The 13,797-nt window shown below is 40.1% G+C and overlaps 1 protein-coding gene across 1 annotated transcript; it reads right to left on the reverse strand.

The window, feature by feature from the left end:
* Positions 1-5,272: 5,272 nt before the first annotated feature.
* Positions 5,273-9,122, reverse strand: LOC140593209 (uncharacterized). Its single transcript, XM_072717128.1, has one exon. The coding sequence runs from the start codon at positions 9,100-9,102 to the stop codon at positions 8,230-8,232; it is 873 nt and encodes a 290-aa protein (XP_072573229.1). The 5' UTR covers positions 9,103-9,122; the 3' UTR covers positions 5,273-8,229.
* Positions 9,123-13,797: the final 4,675 nt, after the last annotated feature.

Consider the following 13,797-nt stretch of genomic DNA (forward strand, 5'->3'; position numbering starts at 1 on the left):
CCGAACGGTAGCACTACCTCCTGCACCACCATCTTAAAAGAAGAAAGCACCAAAATGTTTTAAGCAAGAAAAACTTTAGTGTTACTCTTAAAAAGAAAGAAAGAAAAGCGGGCCGAATTTAAAGAAGTACAAACATCCCTGAGCGAAACAAACTTTCTAATTTAAATAAAAGTTGATCTCTAACACCCAAACTTAAATAAATAAAAGAATAAAATACATTACAGGTGTTTATTAACGAATCATTTTAAATGCATTTTAAGGGTAATAGCATTTATCAGTGTGCTTGTAACGGTGCTCTGGGCGCATCGATCTTTTCTAGCTAGAGATGAAAGAGGGTCTGGCGGTTTTAAATGGTAAAAAATAGTTGTTTGTTAACGTGTAATTTTAAGCAAATGTGCAATTTTGTGCCAGTAAAAACACAGCCGACATGTTTAGACATGTCAGGCGAGGAATGGCCGCAAGCCCTCTATTATGCCGTGAGCGATGTTTTTGGGGGGACGCGTGATGAAGCAACATGGCCGACTGTAGCCATAGCATATACGGTACAGTACATGCCAGCAAAACGGGGGTCATTAGTCTTTTAAAGAATAAAATACATTACAGATGTTTATTAATGTACTGGTTTAAATGCGTTTTAAGGATAATAAAACTTTTAGTAGCGTAACTTTAACCGTGCTCTGGGGCTCGTCAATCTTTTCTAGCTAGAAAAGATTATTATTCCATGGCTAACCTCAGGCTAACGATTTCCGCCGATCGCCAATTGAACGTGTGTCGGCGCGAGCACGCCCCCTTCCCCCACCGTTCTTCATTTGACGCGCAAGTTTTGAACTGGCCGGCAGCATGCCGGGTTCGCTCCGTTGCGGGATAATGGCCACCGTTCTACACTGACGGAACCCAGAGCCGCTATCGATGGATCTTTGCATTTGGTGAAAATGCTTTTTCTCTTTTACATTGAAATAAACTGTTAAACTGATTATGGCTTTTCTCGTTTTTAAAAACTTGTGCTAAAATGTTTGTGCTTTCGCATTTGCTCTTTTGTGCTTGTTTCGCTCGGGTATGTCTCTAGTTTAAAAGTTAAAGTTAACGTCTCTGCCGCTGAAGCTTTGCGCCAGTGTTGCCACTTTCAGCAGCGAAGCTCATACCTGTGTTCATAGCTCAGTGGGCTAAGCCTGTGTGCCTGTAATCACGTGGTCGCCGATTCAAACGCAGCATATTTAGAACGTGAATAGCGATCTTCCGCTGAGAGCAGTCCTACACGTTCCCGACGCAAGTAAAACAAAGAAAGGTGACACGATTGGCTTTTTTGCCTATTTAACCTAATTTTAAAAACTTTAATACTTCTGACAATGGAAGTTTTGAAAAGAAGACAGATAACGGATTTAGTCAGTGTTTTTTTCATGATTCTACATAATGATTTCATCGAGATATAAACTGAAATACACGAGAAAGATACGCGGTCGATGATGCCCTCGTCCCCAGAGCGTCAATAATAGTCACTGCGTCATATTTATCGCTTTCTATATTTATATAGTCACAGTTTTTCATTTTTCATTCCATCTATCAATAAACTGTGAAAGGGATTTTATTGTTGCTACTTTTCTTGCGTTTCAAACTGCCTTTCCAAAGTGATGGGTGTGGGGTGCAGTGACATTCCAGACTGATGGGCCATTGACAGTATGCAAACTGCTACAGGTGTGAGGACACCTATCTCATCAATATTCATTGTGAAGACCACTGACTTTGAGAAAAAGAGTGTCACTCCAAAGTTCTAACACTTTAGTAATCAAACCATATAAAATTTCTGAATGTCACTTTCACCTATGTGTAGCCAACCCCTGTGTCTATAAGCTTCAGAGCTCAAAAGTCTTACCTAGAAATGTCTATAATGTGATTTTTTACAATTTCTCAGCATGTCTGAAAATAGGTTTTTGAAAAGTATATGTTTAAAGTTGATTTTAACAAAAAATTGAATAATAACATTCTAAGAGGTCTCAGATTATTGGTGCTGAGTTTGTGCTGAATAAAAGCAAATGTATCACTTTGGGATAAGTGTTTTTTAGATAGGTGAAATATTTTAAAATGTCAAGGCATGTCAGACTACCTCGAAAGTGGAAAAAAGGCCTCAGGCCCCAGGGGGTTAAAAAGTTTGGGACTTGTGTCATTTGTGCTTAAAATACAGTGTTTAGCTCGGGGATGTTTGTACTTCTTTAAATTCGGCCTGTTTTTCTTTCTTTCTTTTTAAAAGTAACACTAAAGTTTTTCTTGCTTAAAACATTTTGGTGCTTTCTTCTTTAAAAATACGCCAGGCGCTCGTGTGTACTGCGCACGGACGGAACCCCGCAGGACGTGTATGCCCTAGCTTACGTTCATCCTGCTATATGTTTTATTATTCCTTAAAACATAATTAAAAATAACACATTAATGAAATACATGTAATGTATTTTTATTCTATTAAAGTTTAAACGGCAACCATTAACACCCCCAAACCATATGTCCCCCTATCGGCAACACGTGGCATAAGCATGTATGGTACCGTTTGACCAAAACCCCCCTCGACCAATCAGAACAAAGGATACGCCCACATCGGCCTATGATGTCACAGATGGGGGAGAGCTTTAAGCTCCGCCCACAAAAATAGGCTCTGCCCAAACTGCCCCTTAACCCCCTGGGGCCTGAGGCCTTTTTTCCACTTTCGAGGTAGTCTGACATGCCTTGACATTTTAAAATATTTCACCTATCTAAAAAACATTTATCCCAAAGTGATACATTTGCTTTTATTCAGCACAAACTCAGCACCAATAATCTGAGACCTCTTAGAATGTTATTATTCTATTTTTTGTTAAAATCAACTTTAAACATATACTTTTCAAAAACCTATTTTCAGACATGCTGAGAAATTGTAAAAAATCACATTATAGACATTTCTAGGTAAGACTTTTGAGCTCTGAAGCTTATAGACACAGGGGTTGGCTACACATAGGTGAAAGTGACATTCAGAAATTTTATATGGTTTGATTACTAAAGTGTTAGTTCTTTGGAGTGACACTCTTTTTCTCAAAGTCAGTGGTCTTCACAATGAATATTGATGTGATAGGTGTCCTCACACCTGTAGTAGTTTGCATACTGTCAATGGCCCATCAGTCTGGAATGTCACTGCACCCCACACCCATCACTTTGGAAAGGCAGTTTGAAACGCAAGAAAAGTAGCAACAATAAAATCCCTTTCACAGTTTATTGATAGATGGAATGAAAAATGAAAAACTGTGACTATATAAATATAGAAAGCGATAAATATGATGCAGTGACTATTATTGACGCTCTGGGGACGAGGGCATCATCGACCGCGTATCTTTCTCGTGTATTTCAGTTTATATCTCGCTGAAATCATTATGTAGAATCATGAAAAAAACACTGACTAAATCCGTTATCTGTCTTCTTTTCAAAACTTCCATTGTCAGAAGTATTAAAGTTTTTAAAATTAGGTTAAATAGGCAAAAAAGCAAATCGTGTCATCTCTCTTTGTTTTACTTGCGTCGGGAGCGTGTAGGACCGCTCTCAGCGGAAGATCGCTATTCACGTTCTAAATACGCTGCGTTTGAATCGGCGACCACGTGATTGCAGGCACACAGGCTTAGCCCACTGAGCTATGAACACAGGTATGAGCTTCGCTGCTGAAAGTGGCAACACTGGCGCAAAGCTTCAGCGGCAGAGACGTATCCGTGTGCTATATTGTAGCCGATCAGTGTAAACACTACCCAGACATGTGCTCTTGTTTATTTCGGTCACAATGGGCGTATTCACATATTTCTTTACCCAATACTAACTGTCGGATTATCATGTTATTATCATGCGAATAGCGCGATTTGCAAGTGGGTGGGCGATCAGAGCCGCTTCGAGACGCAGACGCTTAAGTCAGTCACTCTTGTTCTTTCAATTCGTATCACGAAGCTGTAAAAATATATTTAGTTTCTACCTATATATATTTGAAAAGTAGACCGTCCAAGGTTTCTGAGAATATTTTTAAAATGTGTATATGACAAAAACTCGCGGAGTTACTTAAACGATTTTGCGAAATTTCTGTTAGATCCCGCCGGCGGGATCGCCGGTCCCAAGGGGTTAACCTCAGGGTGTGCTGGATATCTTGATAGATTGAGGTCTCCAGGCAGCACCCCCTAGGAGGAGTAGGGGAAATAAAATGTGCAATTATTCAAAGTTGGGGAGATTATAGGCAGTGCTAACAGTTAGGTGAGTGCAATATGTAGTGCAATGTGCAAGCTCCGGCAGGTATGGGGAAGATGGCGGTGCAGGAGCTAGTGCTATTGTTTGGTAATCAGAGGGTTGCAGGTTTGAGCCTTGATTCCTCCTAACTCTGTCAAAATGTCCGTGAGCAAGACACTGAACCCCAAATTGCTCCTGGTGAACAGGTTGGCGCCTTGCATGGCAGCCTCCGCCACTGGTGTATGAATGTGTGAAATGGATGGGTGAATGTGAGGCATGTGTTGTTGAATACTCGTAGGAGTAGAAAAGCGCTATATAAATGCAGTCCATTTACAGCTAAGGCAGCATAAGTAGGAGGGAGAGACAAGTGGGAATGCAGGCATGGGGAGTCTCTGAAGTATCAGCACTCTAGTCCCAAAAGCAATTGTGAAGCTAGAGTCACAGCACTGACAATTCAGTTTATCCAAAGCCAATCCCCACCCAGCTCTACACCTCACACTATAGGTCTGACTGGAGTGAGGAGTTATCTAGAACTAGTGTCCCTATAAACTAAACAGGTGCATTTTTAGTCTAGACTTGAATATTGAGAGTGAGCCTGAAACCCGCACTTCCGGTGGAAGACCATTCCACAGCTGAGGAGCTTTATAGGAGAAAGCTCTGCAGCCTGCCGTAGCTCTTTCTACCCAAGTTACTAACAGATATCCCGCACCTTGAGAATGAAGCAAGCGCGGAGGGTTGTATGAGGTCAGCAGATCACTAAGGTATTCTGGTGCAAGGCCATTCAGTGCTTTATAGGTTAATAGCAGTAGTTTATAGTCAATCCAAGACTTAACTGGTAGCCAATGAAGGGAGGATAAGACCAGTGTAATGCGATCAAATTTTTTAGTGTTTATTAGAACTCTGGCTGCTGTATTCTGTACCAGCTGTTTATGTAAGGATCCAGACGTGCAACCAGAAAGGAGGGCATTACAGTAGTCCAGTCTGTAAGATACAAAGGCATGTATTAATTTTTCTGCATCATGAAGCGAGAGCATCTTACGAAGCTTGGCTATGTTCCGTAGATGATAAAACGCAGTTCTAGTAATACTTTTTATGTGAGCATCAAAACATGGTCATGTGAAAAAATTAGGACATCCCATTAAATGTTTAGTTCTTTATTAAGAAATATCAACATGTTACTATTAAATCTTCTTTCAAATCATATGTGTAGATAAAGGTGATGTAACTGTATCACCTATGCAAAAAAAAAGAAACAAATTCACTTGTTTCACAAAAGAAATTAACTATGATGCCAATGCCTACTGAGGAAAAAGTTAGGACACCCTGTGCCCTAATAGCTAGTATTTCCCCCTTTGGCTGAAATAACTTCAATGAGACGTTTCCTATAACTATCTATCAATCTCTGACATCGACCGGCAGAAAGTTTTCCCCACTCTCCAATGCAGAATTCCTTAAGCTGTGTGATGTTTGAAGGGTGTCTTGCATATACTTCCTCTTCAAATCACCCCAGAGCATCTCAATATGATTCAGATCCGGGCTTTGACTTGACTATTCCAGAACTCTTTCTTGTAAGCCATTTCTTGGTAGATTTACTGGAACATATCCAAGCCTTAGAGATGAGTCTTACACATTTAACAGGGTAGTGCTAATCTACAGTGCAATTTCCTTGAAGAATTTTGTAGGAATTGGGTCTAGGAGTCTAGTGGAGGATTTACAGGAGGAAATTAAGCTCAAAAGTTTTGAGTGTTTTATAAGAATGAAAGATTCAAAGGTCTCATTATTGGTAGGCATAAGACTAGCAGGAGGCTGGCAGCAGTAAGTAGCTAAGGACATGCCCTGAATGGTCTGTCTAATCTTAGTTATTTTACCATTAAAAATGTAATAAAGTCATCACTCTTAAGAGCTTGTGGGACTTGCGAGTTTATTGAAGAATTCTGTGTTAACCTAGACACGGATTCAAATAGGAATTTAGGATTGGTTTTGTTCAACGTCTATTAATCTGGAGAGATACACAGACCTAGCAGTCACTAGTGCAGTCACTGTATTTAGAGAGGCTCTCTTTCCATGCAGATTTGAAAACTTCTAGTTTAGTTGAGCACCATTTGCGCTCTAGCTTGCATGATGCTTGAGTTCACGTGTATGATCAGAGTACAAGGGGGCAGGTTTCTTATCTCTATGCTTTATCTTCTTAAGTGGAGCTACAAGATCTAGCATGCTACGAAGGGATTTTTCCATGTTCAAGTTCATTTACACACGATGCTTCAGATGTAAGGCTGAAGGACTGTGGAAGTTGTTTCATAAATGTTGTTGTAGTTAGTGAGGCAATGGAATTTCTGATTCTGTACTTTGGACCTGTGGTCAACGGGAGGCTATACTGGATTTCAAATGGTAACCCTCAGGGGTCTAGGGGTAGGAAACACACTTTCACTGACTGGGGCATGATCACACATTTCTTCAAATATCATAAAAAATCATGGCAAATAAATTATTTCTTATATAAATCAAATTATATATTATCAAAGTAAAGACATTGCAAAATGCAGTTTGGAACACTTGCAGAAACATAATAAAAGTACATAGTAAGCAATGCTGGCAGTTTGTTTTGATCCCAGATATCTGATCAGCAAAGTCTTGGCTACATGAAGATGACTAAATGGTGTAGTTGCAACATTCAGTTGGAAAAACTAAGTCATGTCACTATTTCTGGCTCCTTTCATTGAATATGTAGCAACTTTCATGTGTATGGATGAGCCATTGTCACCTGGCCATGTCCCTACCCCCCTTTTATGGCGCTGATGGGGATGTATCTGGATTGCGTTTCACCGTTGCGCTGTTCATCAAATTACTATGCGAATGCGATTTGAATATGCGCTAATGCGGCTATTTATAATGTGAATAGCGATCTTCGGGTGACAGCGGTACTACACGCCCCTGATGCAGGTAAAACAAAGTAAGGTGACATGGTTTACTTTTTTGCCGATTTAACCTAATTTTTAAAACTTTAATACTTCCAACAATAGGCGTTTTGAAAAGAAGACAGATTACGGATTTAGTCAGCGTTTTTTCCATGTTTCTATAATAAAATTTCAGCGAGTTATGAACTGAAATACACGAGAAAGATACGCGGCATCACTAATGATGCCGTGAACTCCAGAGGGTTAACAAGTAATGATCTGAGAGCAGAGGACTCTGAGGCATAATAAATACATGTTCCACCAGGATGTCATGCTAATAATCAAATCAAGCGTATGGTTACAGGAATGAGTAGGCCCGACTACATTCTGACATACACCTACAGAGTCAAGAACAGCTGCAAATGCTATTTTTAAAGGATCACTATCTTTCTTCATATGAATGTTAAAATCACCCACAATAACAGCTTTGTCAGTACTGACCACCAGGTTTGTTAAAAAATCAGCAAACTCCTTAAGAAAATTACTGTATGGCCCAGGTGGTCTATACACAATAACAATGGTGATTTGGGATAAAGAGATAGAAAGAGATGAGCCAGCAAGGCTAAGAACAAGAGTTTCAAATGTGCTGAAACTCAAACCACATTTCTCAGACACTCCTAGGTTTGTCTGAAAAATTGCAGCAACACCACCACCTTTGCGATGTGGTTGAGGGTTATGCTTATAACTGTATTCAGCTGGAGTAGATTCATTTAGTGCCATGAATTCATTCGGTTTAAGCCAGGTCTCAGTAAGGCATAGGGCACCAAGACTAAAATCAGTAATTATTTCATTTATTAATAGTGCCTTAGGAGCCAGTGATCTTACATTCAGAAGTCCAAGTTCAAGTTTAAGCCTTGCATCACAACTGTTTTCTAGTAACGGATTCATTGTGATTTTTATTAAGTTATTATGGCACACACTATGGTGGAATAGGCTTCCATGATTAAAACGTGGGGAACAGACACAGTCTCAATAAAATGAACCCTAGGTGACGACTCTAAGCGACTAGCAGGCGGTCAATTATGCTGGTTTGCCTGCCGCCTGGACTTGGCTCTAGTCAGTGATTTGCCTCGAGGCTATGAGCTATGCTTTTAGACAGGAGGTTGGCACCAGCCCGCGAGGGGTGAATACCGTCACTCTTCAAAAGCCCAGGCCTACCCCAAAATGTCCGCCAGTTGTCTATATAACCCATACCATTTATCGGGCACCATTCCGACAGCCAACAATGTAGCGACGATAATCTGCTGTACATTTCATCACCACGTCTAGCAGGGATGGGGCCAGAGCATGTTACTGACACACACATCTTCTTCGCAAGGTTGCACACCTCTTTAAAATTTGCCTTTGTGATCTCCGATTGCCTCAATCGGACATCATTAGTGCCGACGTGGATAATAATCTGAGAGTATTTACTTTTACTTTTAGCCAGCACTTTTAAATTTGCTGCGATGTTGGTTGCTCTGGCACCAGGGAGACAATTTACTATGGTCGCTAGAGTCACTACTCTGATGTTTCTTGGAATAGAATCGGCAATTACTAGAGCACTTTCAACAGGTGTCTCAGTAGGAGTTTCACTGAGTGAGGAGAACCTGTTGGAAATGCGAATAGGCGAATGGTGCCGGTGTGAGTTAGATTTGGATTTACGGCTATGCTGCCGGGTCATCAGCCACTTGCCTTGCTGTGAAAGCTCTGCTGCCGGAGTGGGGGGAGACTGAATAGCTGTGGTGGACATATCCGGAGCCACTAACACTGAATCGATATAACTCTCATTCTCTTGAATGTTCTGTAATGTCCGGATACGTCCCTCTAACACTACAATCTTCTCTGTCAGCCTAGCGACTAACTGACACTTCTCACATGTAAATGTACCACTAATGACTGGAGAAGAATAACTAAACATATTGCACTCAGAACACGGAACAGGAGACATGGAGTTGTACTTACGTGAAACGGGAAAACTGAGGCTCTAAAGCTGGAAGCACCTTTTTCATTGAACAGAGATTGTGGGTCGGTGCTTGCGAAGGTGATTAATCCGTCGGGGTTTGGAAATTTTCAGAAACCTATTTGCGAAGATTTGTACTGATGACTTCATTCTAATTATTATTTAGGTGATATCTATAGTTTTAAAGTTCGCACGCTAGCAACCAGTTTCGCTCTCACAGGAAACAGCGGAAATGACGACAAAACCAATAGACCAATTAGTGGCCGGGATATGTTAGAGCCATTTTTTGTGCTCTAATTAAATATGCACATTTGACTATTTGAATTTAATATTTTAGGAATAGTTCTCATAGAATTTTGAGTTAAATTTTAGTTGTAATATAAGAGTTAGGAACCTTACTACGTAGTTGCCACGTGATGCAATTTCATTGGCTGCTGAGTTTGTTGTAAAAGCGTAAGGACGCATAAGACAGCAGAAGCCTTGAATCCAGAATCATCACAGTTTTTTGACCGTCACGTAATGCATTTTTGTAGTAATTAGGAATTCGTCTTTTGTTTTGTATAGTTTCAAGTTTTCAAGAAAGATATAAACAGTACGAAAAGACTGGATTCAAGACTTTTTATTTATTCAGCTTTGAGATGTGTCACATATAAAAGAACTTTGAGGTCCGAGGCTGCTGAGTCAGCATGCTGCACTCACAATCAAAGTCAAAAAACTTGCTCAAAGTCAAAAGTCGTACCTTGCGTTGGCTGAATCAAGCTTTCCCCGACCCAGGTCTGATATTCTCTCCTACTTCCTATTAGCTTGCTAGCAACACTAGCTAGTTAGCTAGCCAACGGAGGAATGGAAAGTAACTATCCAGCTCAGAAAGCCATTCAGTTTTTTATGTAAAATGATCAAACACATCCAGTAACTCTTTTCAGAAGTGGCTGTAAATTTATTGGAAGAGTTTAGAAGCTGTGAAGAATTGATGGAATTGTCACGGTTTACGTGTGTAGATTTGCGATTGAACAAAATGGCAGAAAATAATGTGGATGCGTTTGTTGACCACAAGAGGGTGCCAAAGACTACAGAAAAGGTTGTTGAGAAGAAAATAAACCGACTAAAAGGCAAGAGAAGGGGAAAGCTGGCACAGTTAACCAAGGAAAGGAATGACAGAAAAATTGAAGCAAGATGAATGCAATGTTGATATTGTTAAAGAAGAAGCTTTGCTGAAGTTTGAAAGATGTTTTGGAGAGTTTAAACGTCTTAATGAGGAATTATGTGAGCCGTTGAGTGAAGATGATCAAAAGGATGATCAGGAAACATATGAAAGCAGACATGCAGACTTAACTCTATGGGGTGCACCAGGGGCCCATTGCAGGGGGCATTCCTTCCCTCTTTGGAATAATTACCTTATAACTTCAGATGTAAAAGTCACAGACACATGCCTGATACCTAAAATCAAAGCTGACCCCTTTACAATCAATTGTTGGAAGCTCAATAACCAAAATGAATAACTGTGTATAATTTATGGACATACGAATATAACAAAAACAGCTGGAAAAATACGAAAACCTGTCTTTGTGTCTTGGATTTTTGCAAATATTTTAAAGAAGTACATGATGGATTAGGTCCAATTTTTAAAATGTGGTTCCCTAACTTGTTTTCTACATGTGTGCCCAATTTCATGTCATTTGATGTAGCCGAAAAGGTTTTAAAGAGGAAAGAACAAATGGTGCACCTGGGAGCCTTTCATATCCAAAACCTATCTGAAACCAATCCAAAATGGCCACTGTAACTAGCAGTGTTTTTTGGGATAGCGTCTCTTTCTAAATGCATTACCACTTATGGGTCATAAGAAACATTTTGTCACACAACATCACACATATGGAGGAAAATCTATATTTTATTCACAGGACTTGTGCCAAATATATCCAAAACCTATCCAAGACCTATCCAAAACCTATCCAAACTGGCCACAGTGTAACTAGCAGTGTTTTTTGGGATAGCGTCTTTCTTTCTAAATTCACTACCACTTACTGGTCATAAGAAACATTTTATTTCTAACCCTAACCCTAACTCCGCATAACTTTGCCCAAACAAAGCGCGACAAGTGCCCTGCATAACTTTGCCCAAACAAAGCGCGACAAGTGCCCGGCATAACTTAGCCCAAACAAAGCCCGACAAATGCCCCGCATAACTTTGCCCAAAAAAACCCGACAAGTACCGTACATAACTTTGCCCAAACAAAGCCGACAGGTACCGTACATAAGTTTGCCTAAACAAAGCCGACAAGTGCCCCGCATAACTTTGTCCAAACAATGCCCCGCATAACTTTGTCCAAGTAAAAGCCAAAAGCGCTGCGCATTACTTTGCACACGCAAAGCTTGACAAAGGCGATGCGGAACTTTTCCCTATGTACCATAATACAATTGTTACCAAAGCAGATGTTAATTATAATTTGCTGAATCACGGAATTATAAAAATCTATAGAATAAAAGAGTAAACTGTAAATAAATGTACTTACATGTGGAGGGTTGCATACTCTGCGTACTCGAGACACTCCGACAAAAACTGCACCAGCAGAGAATAATTGGGGCATTTATGTCCCCAGCGCGAAAAACAATGCCCAATCAGCACATCCCATACCATTTTGCAAACCTTAGATGCACCTGTATTGGATGAAGCAGATGACACTGTAAGTTGATGTTCATACAAAAAGTTTATTATGGTGAAACATAATAACCATGGCCAAAGGTTCAGTGTGTAAAAAATGGTATGCTAGCAGGGAATCAGAGCATGTATCTAAAAAAATACTTGACAATGAAAAATGACAGTGATTGAATTATGTACATAAGAGATCAAGCTTTCAAACGAGGGTAACTTTGTCATTTTATTCAATGGTTTTCTTATAAAATTCCGAAGATGAAAAACATAGCGCGAATGTAAACAATGCCGACTGACATTTTTCTGCGAAGAGTGAGCAAGCTATTTGAGAACATGAGAGTCATATTTATGGAAAAATGGGTGTTTTGTCTTAATACTGTGACGGTTTATGAATTGTTGGTCGTGAAGGAAATAGTTTGAAATGCTTAGTTTTTATTTTATTAACACTTATATTTCACTTCCGGACACTCGACCCATTTAAAGATGGTTGCCATAGTCATTTTGTTTAACTTGTTACAAAATAACCATGGCACAAAAATTGTGCAACTTTGTACATATATTATAATAATGGTTTCTTGTACTGTAACAAGCCGTTTTTGGTTGATTTTATACATTTGTTTCTTTTATTGAACGTCATTTTTCTTTGTTATTGAAAACTCGGATGTATGCGTCCAAACCACTAGAGGGCGAATTCTGAAAAGGTAAAAGTGTTCATACAGGAAACCAATAAATTGATTGCTAATGTTAAAGGAGGCTCTCAAGAGGAGGAAGATGATGTTAGACCTCATGATAGTGTCTCTAAAGCTAACTCTGTCACAAGTCATGCATCTCGGTTATCTAGCACCAGCTCGGCACGGTTGAAACTTAAAGCAGAACATGAAGCACTGTTAGCAAGAGTGGTGGCTATGAAAATAAAGGAAGAACTTGAACGGGAAGAAGTTCACTTGAGAGCAAAAAAGGAACAGCTGTAAATAGAAACCGAGCTTGCCGTGTCAAATGCCAAATGAAAAGTTTATGAAGAGTATGAAGAAGTTCGTGAGTCTATGGATGATTTCTTAGAGCCATCTCCAAGGCCAAGAGCTGGGTCTAAGTATTTGGCTGGTAGAAAAGAAAAGTGTGCCAGTGATGATTATGAGCGTCATGGAGCTGGTAAGCCATTGTCTGTTGTCAATCTAAAGCCAGCTGCATCAGTTGTTTCTTCAATCAATCGAAATTCTCCATCAAGGCCTGTGACAGATAATGTTCCGCATTCTGATTCTACCGATGTCCTGTATCAAGTATTGCAGCGTCAAAACGAGGTCACTGAGATTCTCATGAAGCAACAAAATCTGTCTCAACTGCCTCACAGAGACATTCCACTGTTCACACGAGATCCCCTTACTTACAGATCTTTCATAAGAGCCTTTGAGCATGCCATTGATAGCAAAACGGACAGCCAGCAAGATCGGTTGTATTACCTAGAACAGTTTACGAGTGGGAAGCCACTTGATCTCATTCGTAGCTGTGAGCACATGAGGCCAGACAAGGCTTACAGAAAAGCCAGAGCATTGCTTGATCATCACTATGGGGACGAACTGACAATTTCCAATGCCTTTATCAAGAAGGCAATGGAATAGACTCAGATAAAGCCAGAAGACAGAAAAGGATTGAATGCATTTGCTTTGTTCCTGATTGGATGTTGTAACACAGTGAATGATGTGGACTACATGGACGAGATGAACAATCCTACCAACATGAAGTGCATCTTATCCAAACTTCCATTCAAGTTGAAAGAGAAATGGAGAAGTTTTGCGTACGACATTCAAGATAAAAGAAGAAAACAAGCCAGGTTTCTTGATCTAGTGGACTTTATTTACCATCAAGCTAAGGTTGCCAATGACCCGCTGTTTGGAGATATCCTGGATGCTACTTCAAATAGCCAGGAAAGCTCAAAGAAGAAGGCCAGTTCAAGAAAAGATGAGTCCAAAAGGAGCAGCTTCGCTGTGAGTGTGTCTGCTACTGATAAGAATGCCACTAAAGGCCAACTAGAGAAGA

The sequence above is a fragment of the Paramormyrops kingsleyae genome, chromosome 10 (assembly GCF_048594095.1).
Source record: "Paramormyrops kingsleyae isolate MSU_618 chromosome 10, PKINGS_0.4, whole genome shotgun sequence".
In the NCBI taxonomy this organism is placed as follows: domain Eukaryota; kingdom Metazoa; phylum Chordata; class Actinopteri; order Osteoglossiformes; family Mormyridae; genus Paramormyrops; species Paramormyrops kingsleyae.

Excerpts from the sequence above, each read along its gene's own strand:
- LOC140593209 (XM_072717128.1), bottom strand. The coding sequence starts at position 9,102 with ATGTCTCCTGTTCCGTGTTCTGAGTGCAATATGTTTAGTTATTCTTCT.